This window comes from Plodia interpunctella, chromosome 7 (genome assembly GCF_027563975.2).
Source record: "Plodia interpunctella isolate USDA-ARS_2022_Savannah chromosome 7, ilPloInte3.2, whole genome shotgun sequence".
Taxonomy (NCBI): Eukaryota; Metazoa; Arthropoda; class Insecta; order Lepidoptera; family Pyralidae; genus Plodia; species Plodia interpunctella.
This window is the reverse complement of record NC_071300.1, coordinates 9,656,840-9,684,727: the sequence shown is the minus strand read 5'-3', so window position 1 is coordinate 9,684,727 and position 27,888 is coordinate 9,656,840. Positions and strand designations below refer to the sequence as shown.

Here is a 27,888-nt window from a genome sequence, read left to right as displayed (position 1 = left end):
TTGGATTTGATATAATACGCATGCGTCAACGGTATCCAACTACGCAACAAAACTTGGTTACCTACGTGACTCTTTCGATATAACAGAGATGCTATTTGTAATTTAAAATATAATAATTTGAAAATTTAAATACAAAAAAGTTTATGAATTTAGACACCGAAGTTATATTTCAACAAAAGCAAAGCATGATTGAATCTAGTGACACCGAAAGTGAAAATGAACAAACTAAAAAGGTTGAGAAGGATTCTTCAACGGATTCTAGTTACGATGAAGATGATGAAGAAAAAGAAAAAGATGAAGAAATGGAAAGGAGTGTAGATCAGAAGAGACCATCGCTTTTAGGTTTGGGTATGTTACCTATTATTTTTATAAACTTTTATTTACCTTGCAATATGGCTTTAGTTCCGCTCGCAATGAATTGTGACAAGGAAGACCTGACGGCGGACCAATATCGGCTCCCAATGAGAGGACTAATCAACCGTTAAAAGTACAGTCGTGAATTTTCACGTCGCTTCAGTTCGCATGACAATGCATTATTATAAGCAAATGGTGCACCTGGGATCGGCTCAGGGAGGGAACTCCTCAAAAGATTACTGCAAGGCCATGATATGTTGACAAAGTCTCAAATGTCAAAAATTAATTAAAAAAAAAAAACTTATTATTATTTCGCCTTTAAAAGTTTATACATTAAATCGAATGAGAAATGACTAAACTTTTATTTAAAATCTACTCAAACATTTGTCTTACTCAGCGAATGTTAACAGACAAAAAGGTCTGACAGAGGAGTTTAATTTATACTTTTTCTGTCACAGTGGTTTAATTCCTGATAATCATGATTAATCTCTTTGAACATAACCCAATTAATTTCCAATAGACTCGATTGCCATTCAAATTATGCCTGATTTACGTATTAATCCGTTTGTATACTAATCACGTAATCGTAATTATAGTATAGATTAATTTATGCATGTAACAGCGTGCAATTTGGGTGTATGTACATTTTTACGATCAATTTATAACGTACTTGCTCGCTTGTTTAATTTAGTCATGTCATATCATATCATATATAATTATCTCACAGTACAATTGACAGCACGGTCCACGCAAATTTATTCTAAAATAGCCACTAGCACTGCGGCACAGAGGTCCAAATAGACGAACTTAGTTGTCGACTACATGGCTGATGTTACTAAAATCCATACACAAATGAGATCAATAATTTTGTCGAAATATTTTTTACGCATTAATTAAGGGTAAAACAATCAAAATCTTTCGGTGAAAAGAAAAGTATAAAATTGTAGCCGAATTTGTGATGATTTATTGACTCGTATGCTGTGAACAATTTTTTTTAGCCAAGTTGTATTTTTATTAAATTTTTCTACAATTATTTATGTAATATTATTTAAAGAGAACATTTACCTAACATAAAGTATCTGTAATTTTTGCATAAAAATCATAGAAAAAACATCGATACTTTTTATGAAATCTATTATGAATGAGGTTGACTCAGTTTACTTGACGTAAAGAAAAATATATTGACGTTTTATGTCACATTAAAAATATCAAAGGTTTTGTTTGTTATTGTTAGTGTAGAGACAAAAATCTTAACATTATATTTTAATATATTTTATTCCAGTCAAATCTGTTAAAGCGAAAATGGGTTCGCCACAACCCCAACCACGCAGAAAAAGGTTTATACCAAAGTACGATGTTGAAGGTGTGTACACATTAATACTAGGGGAGGAAACACAGATCCAAATAGAAATGGTTATAGGAAATCACATTAGCTCCCAATACCCATGGAAATCCGTGAGTAAAGACAAGATAATGGAAACTATCGATATAGGCGGAGAGTTATCTGAATTTTTCGTTTTAAAACAACAGATTGAAGAGTATCCAGAAGACGAAATTCTTTTAGGATACATTGCAGACGAATCTAAAGACGTAGATGAATTTTATGTTTGCTGTACGATAGAGGCTAGAGATCATTGCAAGCAACAATCGGATAAATTCATTAAACGCCAAGAGAAAAAGTTAGAAAAGAAAGTTCAAAAGAAACCACGACCTTGGAAAAGTTTGGGGAGTGAAATAGAAATAACAGAGCTTTTACCTGTAAATACAAGAGCCTTAATGGAAATGGAGATAAAAGCAAAATTTCCTAGAGCTACTCATCCACAGTCGTTCAAAGTAAGAGATACGAATTCTTGCCGAGATGGTTACATCGAATTGACACCTTACAGACAAAAGTTCAATAATGTATTCAAATGTCGTGTAGATGCTGCTATACAAGTTGCTCCAGGTTTGATATCTAGACCAGCTCAAACAGAGCTAAGATATCCACAAAATATGTGGACTCAATCAATTGCTGATGCTTTAGGAAAAGTCGAAGATACAGACGCGGGAGGTGATACAGGTCAAGGTGGTGGTGGCGGCGGCGGCGGCGGTGATGCAGGAGGAGAAGGAGAAGTTGGAGATGAAAAGGCAGAGGGAGCGAGCTCTGATGAAGATGATGATGATGACGTTAAAGAACCTCCCGATGAGGTTGGACTGAGAGCTTACAAAGAAGCCTTACAACGCATGCGGCGACCATCATATATAAAAAAGATCAATAGTTTTATGTCTTCAATATGTGAAGAAGTTAACTCAATTGTCGAATTAAATACTGTTATGGATATTTATTGTAACGACTATCCCAATTTAGTTACAGTAAAAACAGTTGATACTTACAGCTCTATGATATTTGAAGAATACGTTTGCTTTACTGATGTTCGAGCTAAAGATAAATATGTGTCGTCTGCCGTTTTTCATCCGATGTGGTCGGGTATTGTAGCTCTTTCGTATGCTGATGGATCACCGACAGTCATGAAGACTTTAACTACTCGACCTGACCCAATTCAAAGAGCTGTATACGGTCTAAATCCAGTCATGATTTGGAGTCACATTGACAGTTTAATACCTAAACTTTATTTAGAAGCACCTCGAGAAGTCAAAGTTCTTTCGTTTTGTCCATTTAATGAAAATGTGCTGGTTGGTGGCTGTATAAATGGTCAAATTGTTGTATGGGATCTCACAAACAAGTTAGAAAACGTTGAAAAGATTATAGTATTAAGCGAAAAAAGAGAAAAATATCGCATCGCTATGAACGCTCATATGACCTGGATGAAATCTGTTCAAGATAATGCAATAGTGCAGGCTACTGTATTAAGTAATTTAATAACAAGCCATTATGGAGCAGTTACAGCTATTGAGTGGCTCTCACCCAATTTCGTTATTAGTCCGACGGGAAAAATGACAATGTCTCCTGAGAAAAAGAAGTCAACAATGTTTTTTACAGGTTCTGAAGATGGAACAATATTAGTTTGGAATTTGTCTGTTGAAAATGTAACACTCTTTGAAAACAAGAAGGTTAAGAAATCTAAGCGTGTTTTGAGAAGACCTTCCGGGCTATTAGTGGACGTTTCACCATTCAAGATACTTGATCGTATTTTACAACCTTGTTATAAAATTATTCTAGGTATTGCAGGTCAGCCATCAAGTTATATAAATTTACAAACTTTTGGTATGGGCTGTCCTCCAATAAAATATATTTATACGCCACGAAACACCGGTTTTGGGAGAAAATATTTTTCTTTCGAAATTGTTCCCCAAACGGAGGATGATATGGATCATGACATTTACTGCGGCTCACAACATGGGGAAATGAGAAAAGTAGAATTCGAGGGCCATGAGTTCAACACTGGTGAACTTGTTAATTCCGAATTTGTTAATATAAAATACATTTGTTGCATCCATGACGGTATATTATCATGTACCAAAAGAAATCCATTTCTCAAATACTTGACACTAACAGTAGGTGGGAAAGTCTTTGCAATATGGTGTGATAAACTTAATGGACGACCACTTATATGGAAACAACGTCCATATTGTTTGACAGATGCAGCTTGGTCCTTATACAAACCTAGTGTAATATTTATTGCTACGGCTGAAGGAAGTCTTGAAACTTGGGATTTATTGCTTAGAAGTGATCAACCAATTTCAGTACAAACGCTTTCGGGTACCATGCTAACTGGAGTTAGTCTCCATACATTGCCATTAGAAAAAAATATAATTGGTGTGAGTGACGCGAACGGATCATTCAAAATGTTTTTAGATCCTCCTATTTTCATGCTTGAGAATCCTATATACCAATCGCGATTGGAAAGTATGATTAACAGGGAGTTAAAAGTTATGCTAACATTTATATCATGGCAAGAAGAATGGATGAAAAACAATCCCCAAATTTTAATTGAAATGAAAAGAAAGGAAGGTGCTTTACTCGCTGAGAAGGAAGAGCAAAAACGAAGAGAAAGAGAAGAAGAAGAAAAAAGATTAGAAGAGGAAGCAGAAGCAAGAAGGCTAGAGAGAATGAAAGTTATTGGTCCAGAAGAGAAGTGGCAAATGATTATTCAAAAGTTGATAGAAAGAACGATTGCTGTCAAAAAGAGAATAAATAGAGCAGAATTAATCGAACATGAGAAACCACTAAGGGAGCTAGAGGCCCAACGGCTGGAAAAAGAAAGAAGAATGCTTGAAATCATGAAAAATCAGAACAGTATTTTCAATGACACTGTTGCGATACTTTTCCCGGAAGCTATTAAGAAAAAGGCTAAAGTCAAAAAGAGTTTGTTGGCTGACAATAAGGAATTAATAAAGAAAGAGTACATGGAGGACTATGAATATTTGAAGAAAACTGCACACGCGACTGTTAAAGATAATCCTTATAAAGTGCCTTTCTGCTGGGATGTAACGTTGGCAGAAGGGAAGGAAAGAAGGAATGCTTTGACAGCTTATAGTGATTTGATAATGATGCATAGGCAGAGGATAGCAGAATCGAGCCGAGAGCCATCGGTAACAAAGGTTGTGCCCAAGAAACCACTAGTCGCAGATTCTAAGATGGAGCCAACGAACGTCGAAGTCGTCTCGGACTCACTATCGACTATGTCTTAATATTGTTATCACTTGAATTATACTTCTTTAGATTTGGTAATAAAGTCGTTATTCGCTATTATAAAAATGACAAATTTATGGTTGTAACGTTTTTATCATCATCACAATTGATAAATTAATCAAATTTAATTGGTTGGTGTGGCCGACAGGTTTATTCAATCATGATGTCCTTTAGATAATGTTAGATTTATTCAATTTTATTTTACATCTTCATAATAGTATATAGTAATATTTTTGTCTGTGTGAATTTATTACTTATGATTATATTAAAAATAAATGGGATCTAATGTGATTTGTTTTTTCTCTATGCTATCATTAACTTTTCAGTTGGGAGTAAAGTTTATAAACTACGCAGTTGGACGTCGGCGCTCTGAAATTCTGAATGCAATTTATATTGGGGATATTATAGGGGAGGCCTATGAATGTCGAGCAGTGCATTTCTTGTGTGATGATAGGACACTGAATTTATAAACTAGTAAAGTTAGTATAACTAAAAACATAGTAATTCTATGCCAAGAACATGCGAAGTGAGAGAACAAAAAGTAGCAAAGCGGACACTGGGCTTAGAAATTTTACAGCTGAGTTGAGAAATAAAACGCTCAGATGAGAGAATAATAAAGTCATACCACATTAAGCTCCTCCATGTCGTCGTCACAGTTAAATGACGGAACTGCACATAGTTTGCGCTTCATAAGTGCAGATTGGAGCTCCTACCAAACAGGCAAACACGGGGACATCTGTAAGAAATGTAATAAGTTATCATTGCATGTATTATACCAATGGTATTTGGGGAAAGAGAATGTGCGCTAAAGGAGAGACGGTTTAACTGAGTTTATAATTGTCTGTTGTGTTGCGCGATGAGTATTGTATGGCGAAGACAGACAGATGGTACGAGCCGAACTGTTGGGTTTCGGGTTTCTTACACAAATTCATCCTTACGCAACTTATATATATATATATATATATACGTAAGACTACCCGTCTCGGCTAAAGCTTGTGTAAAACCATAACAAATTATCATGGACTTGGTAGGTACTTCCGGAGTACCTACTGATTACATGCAAATTATACACCTGAATCACAATCTTGAATCAATCTTAGCGCGTCTTATCGACACAATTATCGAGATCCAAGAGCGGGTAGTTCAGCGAGGAAATGCTGCCAGTATTATGGGCACATTGCCTCGTTGCGGCGCGTTCGAGGAAATATTTTATTTATAAGAAGCATACATTAACCGATTATAATTTGTGTTTATTACAATCTTTAATCACCCAATCTTTAAAAAAATCCTCGTAAGAATCCGTCGCGTAATTTTAAAGATCTAAGCATACATAGGAACAGACAGAGAGCGGGAAGCGATTTGTTTTGTTTGTTCGATTTGTTTTATACTATGTAGTGAAGTAGAGAAACAGGTAAACCGCTCATTAGATGGGAAGTGGTCAACACAGCCTACAAACGCCTGCAACCACGCGATAACACTTTATTAAATACTTAACAATTTTTATTGTTGCTTATCAAAAATGTTATTTACAGGCAATATAACTTGCCATAATATATTATATGTATTGTCTCCAGAAATCTTCGTCACATGTGGACTAAAAAGATCTCGATTGTTCTGGGGCAGGTCAAGTGGCCAGCCGCCATTTTGGAAATATTACCCGCCATCAATCCGGCTAATGGGCGATCTGCTTGAGATGAGATCCCTGTGATTTATGAAGTGAGCATCCTATTGTCCTAATATAATTTTTTTCTAGCCAATTATTGCGATTTTGGTTGCATATATTTTTGTTATTTTATGTGTAAATATTATAATGGTAATTCAAAGTTTTATCGCAACCTAATAAACGAGTTTTCTTTCTTTCTTCTTTCAAGATCTCACACGAATATTGTGGTGGTAATATGCGTGGTCAAGTTTTGTAAATCTTTGGGTAAGGCATATGTCCAGCAGTGGACTTCATGTGGCCGAGATGATGATAATCTCCCTCCCTTCTCCATCGTGGTTTCGTTTGCGGCTGTGACGCGACGATGCCCGGGTTTAGTGTAGGTAATATAATATGCCAGAAATTTTGACTGTTACCACCAGCTGACTCTTTGACGTTAACCCTACCCACCTAGGGAATGTTATTGTTACCTATCAACCTATCAGCTACCTAGGTTATGTGTCCTTTAGTCAGCTTGTAAGATATCCACGGTAGAATGTTTGGTGTCATTCATATATTAGGACGGAATCTTAAGCAAATTACAATCAAAATTTAGCCTGGAAATAGGATTCATTAACAAAATTAATTAATCAAAAACACTAAGTAATGAAAATCAAGAGATTAAACGATAAAATCAAAACATATTTTCGTTCATTCTTTAATTAATCATTCATTATATTTAAATTGAACAATGCCGTTATAAATGAACTTGGTTTTCGCTTCCTGAAATTATTATTAATGGTATTAACATCAAACGAAGTTTTTGTCCTCAAGTTTGTATGGAGAGAGTTTGTATTGGTAATGATTTCGTTTCTTTAAGTTAATAAGCACCTTTCGTGTCTATTTCTACGTAAATAAGTATGATTTTTTTCATACAATTTGTTTTCAGAGTTCTGTGAGTCCCACTGTGAACCCACAGAATGTTACTACTAGGCTACATACTATACTCCTACATTTGGTCTGATCTCGACCTAATTAATGACCTCAATAATATATAAATCTGTGCTTGACCTAATAAAGTTTCTATTTTCAGGAAAAGGTGAGTTTGGCGTTGATAATTATTAAAAAAAATTTCAAACTCATTATATTGTTTTAATTTCTTTATTGTTTTTTGCGTCAAAGTTGACTGATGCAACCCATAACATCAGTCAACCTAGCCTATTTCGTGGATATAATACGAAATTCTTGAAGCATACTATGTTTAATATCTTAATATTTTGGTCTATAAAAGTATCCTAGAAATAGAGCGATGAACGAAACGTGAGAGAAATTCCATTATTACCTAATTGTACTCGATTTGATAAAGACAAATGGCGAATACAAAACGTGCATTTGTAGCCAACTGTAGAAGAAGGTACACTTGGAAACAAAACTGTTTTAAAGTACTATTTTTTTTTAGTATAAAGGTTGTCTGCATTAGTAACTCATTCTCTTCTATATCTGCCGCGAAACAGCAGTGCTTGCTTTGTTGTGCTCCGGATTGAAGGATGAGAGAAAAACGGTGTGATCACAGGGCAAACTTTGCCAAAAGATCCTAGATCACAAAGTAGGCAACACGCGCGTGACACCCCTGGTGTTACGGGTGTTAATAGGTTGTGGTTGTAGTACAAAAAAAAAAAAACATACAGGACATTTTTTTTCAACATGCGCATTACACGTTATATTTTCCAAAATGAATTTACAGCGAAAGAACAAAAGATGAACAATTTCAAATTTCAAAGTTTTTGCGTGAAACAGTAACAAACATAACTTTGCCGCTTTTAATAGCATTATAAAAAAACGGTTGTTTAATCAACCACAAGAAGCATAAAAACTCTTTGTCATTCTTCATAATATAGGAAACTTTGCCGAGTCATCCTAAAATAATTTCAGACAAAGAATGTTTTAGTGTTATAAATGGTTTTCTTTCACGCAATAATTTGCTAGTCGTAACAACTATTTATAAAAATAAATATATTATCTTTTGATGTTTCCATGAATGCCGATAAGACGTGACATCGACTAGAAAATGGCTAACGGTACTAACTCCTTGAAACGGTGGAAAACTTAAACTTAAATCTTTTACTTTTTATAGTATATGAAAATAGCATGGATGTAATCCACTACAGATTTATCTTATTGACCTTTAAATTTACTTATAGCTTGTTCACCTTCGTAAGCAAAATCAAAATCAAATAATTTCTTCAGAAATTAGGCCTTCACAGGCACTTTTTCACGTCATATTCTAAATTAAATTACATTTACCAAAGCTACAAATTACTAGCACTTCGGAACGACCATTGCTGAGAAGAAATGCCGAAAGAAACTCATTCAAACAGTGTTGGCCTCTATCATGCCAGAAGGGCTTACCATTTTTTTTAAATATAAATTTATGTATCATTTTTATCAGTAATATAACAATGTAAGTACACAATAAAGTACATAGTCAAAAGGTACATATTAGGATTGTGATCGTGTGCTGATGAGCACAGATGAAAACAAACTCACCCAGTCTTTTCTTCATTCGGTCAAGTTGAGTCATCTTTTCCACAATACAACACGACGATGGCCTAAGGCTCCAACTAGCCGTACACTTGCTCCAACATCACAGTTTCTAACATAAAAAATTGTTTCTAATAAAATGCTTTATCTAATTAGGCATAATTTGTCAAGATGTTTTTTTTTTATTTTTCGCTAAGAAATAAAAGAAAATTATGAATATGTGGTAGTTTCGTCGGTATGCCGCAGTTTTTTACTACAATAAAGCCTCTCTCTCTCTCTCTCTCTCTCTCTCTTTCAAAATACTTATATTTGATGAAACGTAAAATATCCATTAATTTCGCTCTTACAATATTATACCTCTATTCTCTTTTGTATACGACTGTACTTTTAGAATGAACTTGTGTACGGTCGGTGGAAGCTTCACGTTCTTAAGGATTTACAAGATGGTTGTGATATTTCAGGAATTTGCCAAGAAGCTGAAAACTAAGCCGGTTCTCCACTAGGAGTTGAGGCTTAGGACATGACTTCAAGTTTCAGTTTTATTCCTTTAAAATAATAATTACATTACAATAATCCTAACTAATATTAAAAAATGCGAAAGTAAGTTTGTTTGTTTGTTTCCTCTTCACGATTTATCTACTCAACCAATCTTCACGCTTTATCTACTCAACTAATTCTGACGACCTCGGTGGCGCAGTGGTAAAGTGCTTGCCTCTGAACCGAAAGGTCCCGGGTTCGATCCCCGGTCGGGTCATGATGGAAAATGATCTTTTTCTGATTGGCCCGGGTCTTGGATGTTTATCAATATATGTATTTGTTATAAAATATAGTACCGTTGAGTTAGTATCCCATAGCACAAGTCTCGAACTTACTTTGGGGCTAACTCAATCTGTGAGATTTGATTTATCTTCATGAAATTTTGCATTAGCATGAAGTATGGAGAAGGACATAGGGTAACTTTATACCGGAAAAATAACAGCTCCCGTGGGAAATCACGCGGGCGAAGCCGCGGGCAACAGATATTACCTCAATGTGTATATTTTAATTTATCTATAAATAAAATACAATTCAATTCAAAAATTCCTTATAGATACGATATACGGATAGATATTATACTGACTACATGTAACACTAAATAAGATTGTGAGAATCTGAACTGATTTTATTTGTAAAACATGTACATGATTTGTGATCTTCAAGTGTCTGAATTATACTTCTATTTCGACGAATAAGAATTGTAATTATGAAGTCATGGGAATCGAGTGTGTCATGCTCACTCAAATGGTCAATCTGGTGGTGGCGTCGTGGGCCGGGTCGTGAGGTTCCCTCTATTATGGTTGAGCTGGCAACTGGGAACTGGTCATCTCGTTTCTCATATATTTTCATGTAAGTTAATTGTGTTTCACATCTATATATATATAAATCAATTTTACAAAACACTCGAGAAGATTTTAGCATTACACATTCGCATTACTATATATATTATAATCAGCACTCGGATCACAATCATAACCTGTTTTGATATACCTTTTGACTATGTACATTATTTACTTTTATATATTATTAGAAAGGAAAAAAAACATTGTAAGAAACAATAATGGTAAGCCGATCTGGCATGATAGGGACCAACACTGTTTAAATGAGTTTCTTTCGGCATTTTTTCTTAGCAGTGGTCGTTTTGAAATGCCAGTAGTTTGTAGCTTGTGAGAAATAACTATAAATATTGACGAGAAAAAGTGCCTGTGAAGGTCTAATTTGTGAATAAATGATTTGAATTTGAATTTGAACCAAGCTGAGCTTGTAATATCAGAACACCAGCCTTTATTCATAAACATATACACATACAATAAAAATAATAAATTATTATCACATTATCGTAACATATAATTGTAAATATATTCATCATACAATGTATACTCGAGTGTGTGCTACAAACATACGAAATTATCATCATCACTAAGCATTTAATAAGTTCTTGTCCGTGGACCTGTCTCCATTTAAATATTCTCTATCATCGATTTTACCTCCATGTACATAAAATGGTCAACGATATTGTTGCTCAGAGAATCATTAAAAGGATATTAAATTCAAGACTAGAGGTATTCAAGGGTTTATCTATGGCTCAATTACGGTCATTAGACAATTAACATTCGACTGTGGCTTTAAGAGCAGCCACCTGTCCGCCTTTAATTAGCTGTTGTTAGCTATGAGCGAGCTGTTAAGGATTTTATCCCTTAGTCGGCTCATACGACATCCACGGGGTAATGTAGTTGACCCATTCGCCGTGGAAGCTATATGACGCTGAAGCACTAGTTGTTACTGTTTTAAATGCATTATATACTTTTTGTACTCAGAAGTTGAATATAAACTGACACCTTAATATTACTGAAAATATTCTGAGTGAGAACTATTTACATCCATTATTATTCTTCTTCCAGACGAGCTATTAGCAAATTGTTAAGGCGCAGAACACCGTCACAAAGATGTTATTGAATTAAAATTAGTGTAAATAGATATGTTGAATGAGCTGAATAGAAATAGGGACCACTTCATATCATTTGCGTCGTCACAGCGAATATGCGGAGATGAAAGAGAGTTATTAGATTAATATATGTTTTTTTTTTTCTGAAATAAAAGTACTTAATTTCCCTCTCTGTAGTCCTAAGTATACGTGTAAACTTCAAGAAGAATTCAGTCAAGCGTGTTGTAGTAACAAATGAACAAACTAATTTTCGCATTTATACTTATACTAGCTGCGCCCCGGGGCTTCGCTCCTGTGGAAATATCGGGATAAAAAGTGTGCCCTATGTGCTATTCCAGGTTGTATTCTACCCGTGTACAAAATTTTATAACAATCCGAACAGTAGATTTTGCGTGAAAGGGTAACAAATATACTTTCGTGTTTATAATATTCGTAGGAATAATCCTACATAAGTTGGATGAGTTAGGAAAGGAGCAAAAAGATCGATCCATGGCATTTGAAAAATATAAGAAAGAATACTTTTCCTATTCGAGGATCTTAATCATTATAAGGAAAAAATTAAATGTATATTTTAATATTTCACTATAGATTAAATAATTTAACTACAGAAGCGGTGGTGGTGTAATGGTTAAGACGCCCGCCTGTGGATCGAAAGGTCCCAGGTTCGAATCCTACTCGTGCCACATGAGTTTGTATACCAATCTGACTCATGTATAGTTGTTTACATAGACCACCACTTGCTTCCGGTGAAGGAAAACATCATGAGGAAACCTGCACAATGGTTGGAGAAAGCAATGGCAAACCACTCCATTAATAATGCCAAGAAAGTTGTTGTGTGAGTTTCATTCCACGTAATGACCACGACCCTCAGCCGTGATGAATACGACTATGAGGATAGATTCTAGTTCCAGTTTTAGTTATTGTTGATGTACTTTATCGAGTAGAACTGGGCCTTAAGTACAAGCCACCTGAGACGTTACAATACAGTTATTTTGTTTTATGATTTAACTATGTACCTCCATCACTTTATTTAATACTAGCTTTTGGACGCAGCTTCGGCTGCGTTTATTCGCGTTCGCTCATAACTTATTATTATCGATATCTCGGGTATAATTAAGCAACGTATCGCAATGAAACCTATACTAAATTTCAAGTTAGACCAATCCTCTATACAACTATACAAACCGCATCAAATTCCACCTAGTACATTTTTACGTGATGCGCGAACAAACATATATAGACTAGACAAACATTTAAAAAAATAAGTTTTGAATTTATTATGTTTTGAATAGTATATTTTTGTTTACTATGTTAGTCACATAAAGACCACCTATTTATATTTCCCTTTAATATATCCTATGTACAGACACACCACATTTACTGTTTTATTATATAGATTATTTATATACACGCACAAACATAAACACGATCAATTTTCATAACACAAGCGTGTAAGATTAAAATTTCATTAGCGTGCAAAATGCGCCTGGTGATGTAAATATGGGTTACCGCCCCGGGAAAGGAAAACGGATAAAATGAAGAAAATAAGGTAATTTTTCTTCATACGAGCGCTTCATTTTCCGTTTTAGTAGGGGTTTGAGCCATTTGTAGAGGTAATTAGAAAGGGTATAATGTGGGTAGACCAACAATCAGAAATAAGTATTTTTGCTGGGCTATAAAATAATATGTGTTGAGGAGATTATTACAGGGTTTCGTTGTGCGTCGTTTCGTTGTTTCTTTGTATTTTGATATTCGACTAATATAATATTCATAGTCTAAAACATACAAATAAATTTTGTAAAAGATGAGACAGCACAGTATCAGACAGGAGATGACACTGGACAGTACGTAATGACTTGATAGTGAAAATTTGGTACTTGACTGGATATAAAATAAAATGCATATAGGTATTTAATAAATCAAATACATTTATTAAATGTGACTTTAATTGATTTACGATTGATATTTTCGGTCTGGTCATAATGTGTTAGAAATTAGTTGTTCAGCCGCGGCTTTGCTCACTTAAATGCCCACGGCTTAAATTTCAAGAAGATTGGTTTAATAGATAACGCGTGAAGTGGTAACAAACAAACTTATTTTCACATTTATTATATTAGTTGGGATGTAATGTTGTATAATCCGTGACGTCACAATATATCAGTGTCATACAAGCTCCATATAAAATTTTGTTTTTTGACTTTGTTTTGTTTTGGCGGTGTGTTCTCACTAGAAAATTTAAAAATATCTTCCCCGATTTGGCTAGTTGGAAAGCAGTCAATTGAATTCTACATTTGTAGACGGCTCGGTTCACTGTCACAAAACTATTTCTATAAATAAACATTTTATGCCAATACTGCACTGTTTAGAAATATAAGATTTGCAGTAATTTAGGTGAAAACCGCTATATCAACGTCTAGACACCAACATCAATCTTGTGTAAGTCATATTTGTGACAAATCCCCTAAACCTTACCCTTGGCAACGTTAGATGATTCATAGTTCACATCTCAGCAATCCTCCAAGTGTATTGCAGTTTTTTTTTTACTTTTTTTGAGTCGAAGAGATAAGTCAGTGCGGTCTTTCGCTATTGGTCAAATAATATTTTTGGCCTATTTTATTGGATACTAAATGTTGCCCGGGCTTCGCTCCCGTGGGAATTGTGAGATACAATATATTACGCCTATAGCAATCTTGCATAATGTACCTTTCTAATGGTGAAATAATTTTTGAGATCGGTTCGGTAGTCTCGGTTATTACCCGCATCACACATACAAACTCACAAGCGTTTACCTCTTTATAATAATGGTATAGATAGACTAGCTTTTGCCTGCGGCTTCACCCGCGTGACTGTCTCTTATAAACATAAAAATATTTCATGCTCTACACATAATTCTTCTAGTGTAATGTATTTTACAAGATTTTATTTTACTTTTGTGAAGAACTATGTTCGAATGGAATCTTGCAACTCAATTTTTGACATTCAACCAACTGAGCTTTGAAATTTTGTAATGCTATTTATGTTATGCATTACCGCTTCCAGTTTAATGCGCGGTCATGATTTTTGTCACGTCTTGAATGCAATAAGATCTCATGACGACAATAAAAACATTGTGTCCAAAAATATAACATTTTTTAAGAATCTTATTTATGCTTAATGTTTCTGCCAACATTTTTAAACGACTTAACATTCAAAACGTGCCGTCTTTCAGCCGAGTGGTGAAAATAATTTGCGCAAATTTTTCTGAAAGCTGATAACGTTTTTATTCTTAATTTAAAATGCTTTCTATTTACGACGTTTGGATTTTTAGGATCTAGTTTAGTTATATTTCTACTGTCTATCTTTCTTTCATCTGAAATTGGTAACATTGTAAATAAATAAATAAATAAATAAATATATTAGGACAAATTACACAGATTGAGCTAGCCCCAAAGTAAGTTCTAGACTTGTGTTATGGGATACTAACTCAACGATACTATATTTTATAATATATACATATATAGATAAACATCCAAGACCCGGGCCAATCAGAAAAAGATCATTTTCCATCATGACCCGACCGGGGATCGAACCCGGGACCTCTCGGTTCAGAGGCAAGCACTTTACCACTGCGCCACTGAGGTCGTCAAATTGTGTTCAAAATAAATCTTGAAAATTTTAATTTAGCTCATTTTTTATTGCTGCCGCTCCGGCTTGATGTTATGCCTTTGGAATGCTGTTGTTGCCTTTTAAGGCATTTTGCCCTTCATTACGATCTTCTATCTTTAGGAGGACAGTCTAATTCTAGGGAGGGAACTAATGAAACTTTTAGAAAGTTAAATTTCCAAGAGATTCCTGGAAATGGTTTGTGCCCGGACAAAAAATATTATACCCGGGAGTACACATTACTGGAAGAACCCTTTGCGATTTCAATGTTTTAGCCCGAACGGTTTGAAAAATGTTTATTGTTTATCTTTTTAATTTACCCTCATTTAAAGGCATCTTTCCAGAATACGTAATAATGAATATAATTAATCTTATGTAAGGCTGCTTTCACACCTAACGTTGCTTCGAACCCGAAATGGGTTTACGTCGAATTACGGGCGAAAACCTATCTTTGCATAGGTAAATTGTGTAGTTGTCTCGAATAGAATCTCCAATATCCTCCCGTGGAGGTCGTACGTGGCGACTAAGAGACACATAGTCTAGGCTCTGATACACAACAATAGCATTTCCAAGAAGAGCTAACGTCAAAAAAAAAATTATATATAAAAAATGGTAAGCCCTTCTGGCATAATAGGGACCAACACTGTTTGAATGAGTTTCTTTCGGCATTTCTTCTCAGCAGTGGTCGTTCCGAAATGCTAGTAGTTTGTAGCTTTGGTAAACATCATTTAATTTAGATTATGACGTGAAAAAGTGCCTGTGAAGGCCTAATTTCTGAATAAATGATTTGATTTTGATTTTGATTTGTCACGTTTTTAAAATCATAGCAAAAACTTCAATCATTTAAGGTTATTTTTTATACCGACTGATTGGCTTCGCAGCTTCGCAGCCCCGAACGCAACGGGAAACATGCAGATATGAGAAAGAGAAAGTAGGTAGTAGTTGTAAGTGTTAATATTGGTCGAACTATTGAAACGTCCCAAGTTCGAGTCTTGTTTATCATTAAAAAGCTCATTAGAACATTATTGTCAGAAATTAACAACAAAACGATTCCATTAATATCCCTTCCCTTTCCCTTGAAAGTAAATAGAAAGAAACAGAAAATCGAAAGTCAGAACACGTAAAGCATTTCAATGGCTAAGCTTTAAAGCTTCAGTAGAGCCATTACAAAGTTGTAGACTTCTATTTAATGTTGATTCAACAAATTGAAACTTAAATTTTGAGCTATCTTGTGGACAAAGTCGTTTTATGTCGGCTTCTCACTATCACTATCGCAGATCATTATCATACATTGCTGGCTTTTATTTGCAGTAATGAAAGCTCACATACAAACTGCTCAATGTAAGTTCATTCACGTCCACTTGTTTAGGTTTGCCAATAGTGTGAAAGAGCAATTATAGAATCCTTCAATGTCTTGCTCTTGATCCTTGAGAGGCCCTTACGGAATTTACACTCTCCTTAATACACAAGAGTCTATTACTTTCGTCCACTTTGGTAACCATATTATACTTACTTAACCAGTTACAAGGCGAGAATGTTTATTCTTCGTTTGGTAGCTTTGTAATTTTTTAGTTCGTAACTACTTTACCTCTATTATCAAGGATCTACTGGATAATAAATCCATTGAAATAAGTACACTCATTTTATCATGTAGGTAATATAAATTACTAGATGTTGCCCGAGGCTTCGCTGCCGTGAGAATTTTGAGATACAATATAAACTATAGCAATATTGGATAATGTACCTTTCAAACGGTGAAAGAATTTTTGAAATCGGTTCGGTAGTTTCGGATATTGCCTCGAACAAACAAACCACAAACGCTTACCTCTTTATAATAATAGTATATAGTAGATATGGTTATAGTTAGATAGAAAAACCGTTTTTTTGGTAAAAAAAATAATAACAAGAATTACATGCCAACATATTTTTTGTACAGTCAACAGCACATAAAGTTACCCTGCATGAACCTCTATGATACGGTGATAGCGGCGAAAATAGTAGATAAACCAATAACTACTGTGAATTTTGTAAGTCTCGAATCGGCTCTGGTTTGACGTCCTCGGTGGCGAAGTGGTAAAGTGCTTGCCTCTGAACCGAGAGGTCCCGGGTTCGATCCCCGGTCGGGTCATGATGGAAAATGATCTTTTTCTGATTGGCTCGGGTCTTGGATGTTTATCTATATATGTATTTGTTGTAAAATATAGTATCGTTGAGTTAGTATCCCGTAACACAAGTCTCGAACTTACTTTGGGGCTAGCTCAATCTGTGTGATTTGTCCTAATATATTTATTTATTTATTTATTTATTTATATCAAACTAAAAAAGGCCAAATGTGTACTGTTCTCAAAAGTTTGGTGTACCAAAGTGCTACCCACTGCTATAAGCTTTTAGATCTATTTAGGGTAATCAATGAATTGGTCAATTTGCATATTTTTGATGTCCCGTGGGTCAGTCTTCAAGCTTTGACCCAAAAGTCGTTAATTCGTCGACGTTGCCGCCTTATTGAAAACTAAGTACATAGTAAAAGTTTATGCAAATTTGTAAATTCAAAATTCCGATTTAAAAAAAAAGTTATAAGGTAATACAAATTATTATTTTTATATATATTTATATTTTATATTTATTATTATTATATATTATTCTTGTGATAAACTTTTTTGTTTGTCGTTGTATAATGAACTCAAAAAATGGGTCTGAAAGGAAAGGTTTGATGACCAAGATTGAACTTCTTCAAGTGCTATGTGCGCGTGCGCGGACGAAGCCACGGGTTAAAGCTAGTACGACTAGTACTACTAGAATTACAAAAAATAATGTAAAATTAAGTGCTGTCCACGATTCAGTTTAGTTTCATTTAACGATTTTTTGTACAAATATGTACAGTTAGACATTCGAGTTGTGTATATTTTTGTTTTTGATTATTTCAGGCTATTATCCACAAGTAAAATCAAGCGATGCCTGGCTAACGTAAACAGTTGAAATTCATTAATACTTTTCTAAATAGGTTAATAAAATATCTGACTGTTGAATATCTTTCGAAAATTGTTTCAAGTATCCCTCGTCTGGTTTTCCCTCATGTTTTCCCTCATAGGCCCTTTAAAGCAAGCCAAAAAAACACCATCACAGGTATTTTTGTGTGTTTTACTGAAATAATTTTCGTGTAGGTACGTCACGCGAATGAATATATGAAAATCACGTTATTACCTCTTATAACGATCTGAAACGTAGAAAATTGACGCTGAGTGACGTCATTGCGTTTTACGGGTTATTGGATGAGGGCAAAACAGCTTCTTTTTAATCTAACATCAGGAATGAAGGATTTCAATTCAATTAATTTACATATTTGGCGTTTGTTATATATTATATGTTTAGGTTTATATTATGAAGCTACGCTTTGTGAATCATCAATATAGATATGATTTTTTAGTTTGTAGCTTTTTGAGAAATAACTATATAAAATATGACTTAAAACGTGCTGTGAAGGTATAATTTCTTAATAAATGTTTCGATTTGGAATTTAAATTAAGTACTTTGATTTTCTAAATTTAGACGAACATAAAATGTGACCTAATTGGCGATCTAGTTTGATCAGTCTAGACTGAGCTAAATAATTAAAAATTTACACAAAATAAACAGTACCAAATGTTGAAAGTATTGCTTTAATCCAAAGCTTGATGTCGTTAAGGATGATATTCATACAGGCTGGTCGAAATTACAATGGAATTTTAAGTTTCACTATTTATACTTAACTAGCTTTTACCTGCGGCTTCGCACCTGTTAATGTTCCGGGATGAAAGGTACCCTAAGTCCTTCTTCATACTTCAAACTACATGTATGCAAAATTTCAAGAAGATTTATTGGTTGAGTAGATAGAGCGTGAACAGGTAACAAACATATAAACAAACAAACCAACTTTCGCATTTATAATATAATATTAGCTAGGATAAGGATTCGCGGCGTCACGGTTCACGGATGGCAGTTTAGTACTCAGACGTCAAATATGTGAATAGTTATTTCTTCTCGTGCTCTTGTCTGTTAGTGGAGATTAAGCCATACAATTTAAGGACGTTTTCAAAGGTCAGTCGTAGTGTATATTGGAAATTGTAATGGAATTTGCTGAGTAAAGCCTGCTTTTTGCTATCCCTGGAGACTGCCCTTTGTTGATACTTACTGTTGAAAGATGTACTTGAGTTTTATTTACAGGCGACTCTAGATACGTTGTTTGAAGGGAAAAGGACCTAGCTAGATTAACTAGCGGCTCGTCCCGGATTCTCCCGCGTAAAACAATTAATGCTGTTTGAATGAGTTTCTTTCGGCATTTCTTCTCAGCAGTGGTCGTTCCGAAATGCTTGTAGCTTTGGTAAATATCATTTAATTTAGAATATGATGTGAAAAAGTGCCTGTGAAGGCCGAATTTCCGAATAAATGATTTGAATGTGGTGCCATCAAAAACATGCTGTAAAAAAAACAAGTCTCGCAACTCAGTTTTTCTACCGTAAAAAGTTGTGTGAGAGATCCATGTAATATCAAGTCGGTTAATTTATTTAGTCATTACTTAAGGGTCGTTCTATCTTAAGTTATTATCATATCATATTAAAAATCTTTTACGTTTTAAATAAATAGATTGACTTGACAATCGCATGAAAACATAACATGAAAAAGCAAAATATATAAGAAACGAGTTCCCTCTGGCAGCACCCGTTCACGAATTGACGCATGGGTCAGCCGTCGCGTAGCTCAACCATAATAAAGGGAACCTCACGACCCGGCCCACGACGCCACCACCAGATTGACCATTTGAGTGAGACACTCGATTCCTATGACGTCATAATACAAATCTTATTCATCGCAATAGAAGTAATAGAACTAAATATATGCTATGGAACCCTTCGTGAGCGAGTCCGACTTCCTCTTGGCCCGTTTCATTTCGATCTGTAGCCCTTTATGCAAATTATACCTATATATCTACATAAGCTCCCACTTTTTTCTAGATACATTTTTCTCCCTGACTTTTCAGACTCACAACCGCCATCTAACGGAAAGTAGTGGCATTACTCTCCCTGTATTTAAGGTAACAGGCAGGTTGATCTAGATTTATAGGCTATTTAGTCTCGACGGCCTAGGCTATTAGTCCCACCTGGTTGTTATATTATAGCATGAAATTATTACATGGTTCATCTCTGGTTGGTGGTTTTATTATTTTGCCTGTAACGGCGTCTGTTTGTCAGCGATATACATACGATATATATTTTATCGAGTGTGTTCACTCATGTGTGTTATTATTATATAAGATATTGTCTTTGTATTTTATACATATTGTAGTGATTAAAGAATAGATTAAAGTCATTTATATCACAATAAACAATTTAACTAATATTGATTTTTATGAAAGTATCCAAATGTTCCTTCTTAAATATTTTTTTCATTAGCTGTTTGAGTCCCACTGCTGAAAATAATAACAAAAAAATAACATTGTTGATGTGGCAACTAAGGTAGCTAGACCAAAGTGGGACTGGGCGGGTCACGTCTGGATGGCCGACCTCATGGATGACTGACGGATACAGGAAAAGAGGAATGCCTAGGACAAGATGGTCGGACGACATCAAAAAGTTCGACAAAGAATGGCAAGTGAACACAAAGGTTAGGAATGCGTGGAAGAAGTTAGGGGAGGCTTTTGCCCAGCAGTGGGGGCTTAAACTTAAATATTATATAAGTAAAATTGTAATACATGTAAAACGAAAAATCAGAGGGGCGAGACGATTTAGATAAATAGCTTACTAATTAGAATGTATTACACACAAGACCGGACCAAATAAGCTGTAGAATTTCTAAAACTTATTATGTTTTAGAAAACTACTAGGGACTCGTCCCGACTTTAAAAACATAATAATTCATACACTCAAACCTTCCTCAGGAATCACACTATCTGTTGGTGAAAACCGCATGAATGCCCTTGTATCAGTTTTTGAGATTACAAAGAGACAGAGGCGGCAGTGGGATTTGTTTTATAATATGTATCTATCCGCTCAAATCAGATTGAACAGTAAACGCTCCACAGCGTTCCAGTGTTAAATCAGTTTATCTCAGGAGTGTGTTAACAATATCTATGTTGATTTACCTTATAGTAACTACCATTAGGTCATCAAAATCGGATTGAAATCCATTTTTTTGAGTAAATAAACATATAATTAATAAATTTATTCCAATTTCTATCACTCATACTCAACTACTAAACCTATCATACAATCGTGCAACACATTTTTCTCTTTAAAGAGTTAAGTTTTAAGCCCAATGAATTTTATCAGTGGTATAGTAGCAACATTGGATGACTGCCAAATTGAAATACACGTTTCACCCAAATTAATACAATAATCAGGCGATAAATTTACATAAACCACGTTAAACTGTTTGTATAGTGTACTGATTGATTCACTTTACCGCTTTTGATTAAAGTAGGGTGATGTTTTTTAACTTCTTCGGAATCGGTGAGATCGTTCTAGAAACATCGATTGAATTAGTGGAAATTATAATGACTCTAAAGTGGTTAAGTAATTTTTAAATGGTCGGTCATTGGATGGATGACCAAAAATATACATTGAACTCCTTCGTGCATCGGAAGGTACCTACGTTAGTTGGTCCCAGTGTTATAGTGAGTGAGTGAGTTTTTTTTTTAATTTTCATATTATCAATAAATTAGATTGTTTTGTGTAAACAATATTTATTTATTTTGTTAATGTGCCTAATAAAAAATAAATGACTTACGACTATCGCGTTTAGCTTAGCAAATAAATCGCATACACACAAGTGAACACAAGTGAACTGTCAACCAGTATACCTCACAATGATTTCTTTCACTGGAAGCTGGCGTACTACTTCTGGATTCATGAAGACCAAGCAGTGTAATCCAAAGTCTAGTGCTTGAGATTATGAATTAAATATTATTTGAAGTAAAAACGCTTAGCAAACGTTTTCATGGTTTTTACACCGAATAATATTATAATAAATAAATAAATATATTAGGACAAATCACACAGATTGAGCTAGCCCCAAAGTAAGTTCGAGACTTGTGTTGATATGGGATACTAACTCAACATAAAAACAACAATCATAAAAATACCATTTTCCATCATGACCCGACCGTGGATCGAACCCGGGACCTCTCGGTTCAGAGGCAAGCACTTTACCACTAAGCCAGCGAGGTCGTATAATTGTTAAATAATAATATAATTTAATAATTTTAACGGTTTAAGAAATTTACTCTCTCTTGAAAATAATCTACAAAATTTTTGAAATGTCTTTTGCTAACATATTTTTTTAAGTCTGTTTATGAAAATAAAATCATATTTCTATTTGATCTCAATGATCAAAGTCAAAAATATTATAGCAGAAATAACTTCTGGAATGTAAAAGATGTACTTAATGAGTTTAAAAAAAAAACGACATCTTTGATATTATTAAGGACTGTTCAATATTTGGAGCGTGTTTTATTGGTTTGGTTTATTCCTGTCGAAATTCAATACGGCGCGACTGGTGCGACTTTGATAATATTGAAGTTATTTTAAGAACTGATTAATTTAATTATACAAAGTCATATTTATGTTTAATGTATTACGTGCTTTATAACTTAGAGATATCTCTCTAGTTTCTTCTTACTCCGCTTTACCAAACTATTCCAAATTTTGTTGGAATCCATCCCGGAAAAGTACATAACTGTTCCCATGGGAAACTAACGCGGGCGAAGCCGCTGGCAGAAGCGAGTAAACAATAAAGTAATCAGTTTTACAAAATAATTTATTACTAGATGAATTAGTGTGCTGCAAGGCAAGGCCATAACTCAGTGAGTTTTCCGCACGTTAGCACAAAAATACGAATTTCCAGTTAATTCACTAACAATTCATCGCAACTTCGACTATATGTAAAATGTATTTTTTTTAAATACTCTTTACTATTTTCCATTATATTTAAATTGGAATGTAGTTTATAATTGTATTCAAATATTTCGTACATACAATTTCATGTGTATTCTATATCAATATTTACTTAAAATATTTTACTTTTTCATTTAAAATTAAGTCTATATCAAAACTAATATAATATTATTATTATTTTAATATCAAATTTACTTACCTTAAATTTAACTTATTCCGATTATTTTACGACGAATTAACTTAACTCTATTTAATATAAACACATTTATATTATTTACTTAATACATTTTGCACTTTTATTCACCAATGATAAAGTAATCACATATAGGTACTATAATTTGAATATATCGTAATATTCCGAGCCTCACGTAAACGCGTGGCGCTCGCGCGAAAGCTTTCCGTAGACTGAAGCTTCCGAAAGCTACATGGAATAAGTTTTGGTTCGGATATAACTTTTCCTTGTTCAAAATGGAGACAAGGGTAACAATTTTGAAAACGTGAACGTTGAAATGTGGCGTGTGTCACGGTTTTGTTTACGAAAACATATTTTGCAAGCTTTTATTGAGCTTCCAACTTTAGTATTCTCATAGCATTCCGACCGCTGCGGCCGCGCTGTCACCACTGGACCACTCAATATCCTCCCGTGGATGTCGTACGAGGCGAGAGCCGCCTAGGTTGCTAACAGGCAACAATAGCATTCCCGAGCTATTACGTCAGACACGCAGCCGATCGTAGAATCACATCCGAAGCTTCAAAATTTTAATTTTGATTGATTCAAAATTTTACGTTGACCCCGGGCATCGCGGCTTCATATCCCCGAATGCAACCGGAACCATCGGGAAATGAGAGAGAGATGTGAAAACCTCAACAATAAATGAAATAAATATTTTTGTGGTATCTATATTGTATTTGTGCCTGTGGATATATCCTGCATTGTCAATAGTTATTTCCAAGTTTTTTATAAAGTTATAACTTGTTTGGGTCTCCCTAATTTCCACTAGGGATAAACTTACTGTTGTACAAACATAGTAAGAAATGTTGTACCCTATTTAAACCCCGACGCAAAAAGAGGGGTGTTATAAGTTTGACCGCTAAATATATCTGTCTGTGTACGTGGCACCGTAGCTCATCAACGGGTGAACCGATTTGGATGCGGTTTTTTTCATTTGACAGCTTAGATATGTTTGATCGAAAACGGTTCAGCCGTTCAAAAGTTGTAGCGAAATTAATATTGAGAGTCAGCGGTTTTTTAATTTGTCTAACAAATAAACTTGTTCGGTGTGCATCTATTATTTTGTCTCAAATGTTTCGTGGAATTTTAAGTTCTGAAATTAAATAAATAAATATATGTATTAGGACAAATCACAGATTGAGCTAGCCCCAAAGCAAGTTCGAGACTTGTGTTATGGGATACTAACTCAACGATACTATATTTTATAACAAATACATATATAGATAATGCATCCAAGACCCGGGCCAATCAGAAAAAGATCATTTTTCATCTTGACCCGACCGGGGATCGAACCCGGGACCTCTCGGTTCAGTGGCAAGAACTTTACCACTGCGCCACTGAGGTCGTCATATCGTCGTCCTATTAATCGGGTACTTACTCCATTATTTCATATATTCAACATCGCATATTCTATTATTACAGGTTTATATGCTACTGTTTCTTTCCATGTTGGTTAAGGAGTGCTGCTCTTCTTGAAAAAAGACAAGCATACATTTTTGTAACTACGATTTTAAATGTTATTTTTTGTATGCGATTTTTTTTATACTACTCCGTGGAAATGGAAGTGAAATGGAAAGTGGTCACCGCAGCCTACGGTCGTCTGCAACACCAGGGTTGTCACACGCGCGTTGCCGGCCCTGAATAAATCTTTTCACGCCCTTTTTGAAGAAGTTAAACTCCATGTCTGAGATTGAGATATCTCTGGGGAAAACAACGACAGGTATGGTTAATTTACCGGCAATCAATGATATTCTTTTGTACTAAAAATCATGGCAGAAAGTTCATGAGGAGTAAGGGAGAAATTAAGACAGAAAAATGTGCGTGTGGTCTGAGGGCCCACTTCTTGAATATCTATGAAAATATGCTTGGGATTTAGTGAACATTCCAAATGAATTGTTAAAGTTGGAATTAGATTTTGTGAGAGTTACGATGTTTTATGTAACGCCCTCAGTCCTTATAGTGTGGTCTGAGGGCCCACATGTATCATAAAAACTACATGCTACAAAAAATATAGGTTATTTCTAATTCACGCGAGCGTAGCCGCGGAAAAATGCTAGTAAATAATCAATAAATAAGCATTATTTGTGCTTGTAAAGATCGATTATGTACAAGCAAGTGGTTGGTTTATTGCATAAGTTTTCTCATATTTTTATCAGGTAAATAACTTTTGAACTTCTTGTAGGTTTTATTGAATATCTTTGCCCGCGGCTTCGTTCGCATTTATTTTGTGCTTCCGCTCAATCTTATTATTGTCAATATCTCGGGTTATAAGCAACGTATCACGATGAAACCTATACACGATTTTAAGTTAGACCTTCTGCTATACAGTAGTTTTTTTCTAATGCACAAACAAACATACCGACAGACAGACAAATATTCTAAACAAATGTTCTATTATGTGTACGGATTATAGAATTTTACTTTGTTGTGACAAATGAGAGAAAGTGATTTAAAAATATTGCTAATAATATTTCAATTTCGAGTTTAGGATATGATGGATAGCTATCTCATGTAAATTTAAAGCGAGACATTATCATACAATTTAAAATGGACGCATAATATAAAGTATCAGACTGTTGCAATTTCGTCTTTATATCGCCATTGAACAGAGCTCAATCGAGCTGAAAAGTATGAAAAATACATTTTAAAATCTCACTCGACGGTGTTTTGGACCGTGGTTAGTTGATATTTTCCATCATAATCGAATGATAAATAAATTACCGTCCTAGTTGAGTGACGGAACACTGCACGGCGCGAAACGATAAAAAATATCAAAGTAAGTTCGACTTTTTACATGCTTCGTAAGGCACGTTCGGTGTCCAGGTTCCTCCTATATTTGCAGTCGTTAAAACCCATTTATTTTCATTTTATCATACTTATTCATCAGAAGATTCGCAGGCTATAATGATGATATATGGCCAGCGATCGGCAACCTTTTGACAGTTAAGGGCCATATTATGGTAAAATAAAGTAAACCCATATTTGACGACCTCGGTGGCGCAATGGTAAAGTGCTTGCCTCTGAACCGAGAGGTCCCGGGTTCGATCCCCGGTCAGGTCATGATGGAAAATGATCTTTTTCTGATTGGCCCGGCACTTGGATGTTTATCTATATATGTATTTGTTATAAAATATAGTATCGTTGAGTTAGTATTCCATAACACAAGTCTAGAACTTACTTTGGGGCTAGCTCAATCTGTATGATTTGACCATTAGGTCACTATGATTTATTTATATTTATAACTAACTTTGGCCCGACGCTTCGCCCGCGAGAATTTCCACCAAACATCAATTTTTTTCGGGATGATAGTACTCTATATCATTCTCCGTACTTCAAACTACATGTATGTAAAATTTCAAGAAGATTTGTTGAGCAGATAAAGCGTGAAGAGGTAACAAATAAACTTACTTTCGTTATTATAATATTAGTTAGAATTCTATGCCTATAAATACCATCCTATGTTTGTATTTAATAGGTCATGTCCCATAAAAGCATTAATTCTTTCAAAATTTTTTGAAAACTATAATACTTTCGACTGAAAAATTCTTTATGTAGTGTGTGTGTGTAATTTGTTAATTTTTTTTTTTAATTTTTCGCTAAGAAATGAAAGAAATAATTAATTATGTGTGATGACGCTAGTGTGCGAGGAGTATTTCAAATCGTGTAAGGATTGAAATGAAAAAAAAAATATTTTTTTTTATTATATTTTTTTTTATATTTTTTTTTACTTTCAAATTTTATAAAAATGTATATGTATATATTATGTGACTATATATATATGTATATATATGCAAAAACGAAAATTTAAATATTTACTAATATTTATTATTTTGATTTTGAAATAACTTCTTGTATATTATCACAGAATCAAAGGAGTTTATTAAATATGTAATAAATTATTTATTGTATAAAATTATTCGCAAAAGAGCTTATAAATATCAACTAAATATTGTACAATTGCGGTTGGTACTTACCAAATACAAAATCAAAATTACATCTACTTATAACCTAAAAGCTAAAGTGGCGTTATAACTTATATTTTTTATTATGAAATGCTTTATGTATTGCATAATTTATGAGAAACATATTTTGGTGTGCAGCATCTTATAAATATGTACCTACCTATGTATATACACATAAATATTTTATTATTATCTTTGTGTAACATATGTTGCCATCTATGTTGTTTTAAGAAACAAAATTAACATACCATACAATTTCAAGTGACGGTATGCTTCAATTAGTTACTTACTATTAATTTTTCGCAGTAATAAATACGCCTAAAACATTTACGAATAAATGGACTGAAACTTTCTTTCGGTCCAATTTTATTTCACTAAAGGTACTTTAACTTTGACGTTAACTTTAACTTGCGCGCCTCCGTCGTTTACATAAAATGGCGTAAGTACTTTGCGTTTTTCTGCGCAGGCTGAAGTTAAC

General features: G+C 34.3%; 2 protein-coding genes across 2 annotated transcripts in view; one reads left to right on the top strand and one right to left on the bottom strand.

Moving 5' to 3' along the window:
• Positions 1-24,879, bottom strand: part of LOC128671567 (uncharacterized) — a 38,997-nt gene extending 14,118 nt beyond the window's left edge. The window contains exons 1-2 of the mRNA XM_053748168.2: positions 23,416-24,879; positions 5,613-5,723 (exon numbers count right to left, since the gene is read on the bottom strand). Of these exons, the coding sequence (XP_053604143.1) occupies positions 5,613-5,678 (66 nt within the window). The 5' untranslated portion in view covers positions 5,679-5,723; positions 23,416-24,879. The remainder of the gene's footprint in view (positions 1-5,612; positions 5,724-23,415) is intronic.
• Positions 261-5,259, top strand: mmm (missing minor mitochondria). The gene is made up of 2 exons (XM_053748163.1): positions 261-348; positions 1,637-5,259. Exons 1-2 carry the CDS (start codon positions 303-305, stop codon positions 4,984-4,986), a joined length of 3,396 nt encoding a protein of 1,131 aa, XP_053604138.1. The 5' UTR covers positions 261-302; the 3' UTR covers positions 4,987-5,259.
• Positions 24,880-27,888: the final 3,009 nt, after the last annotated feature.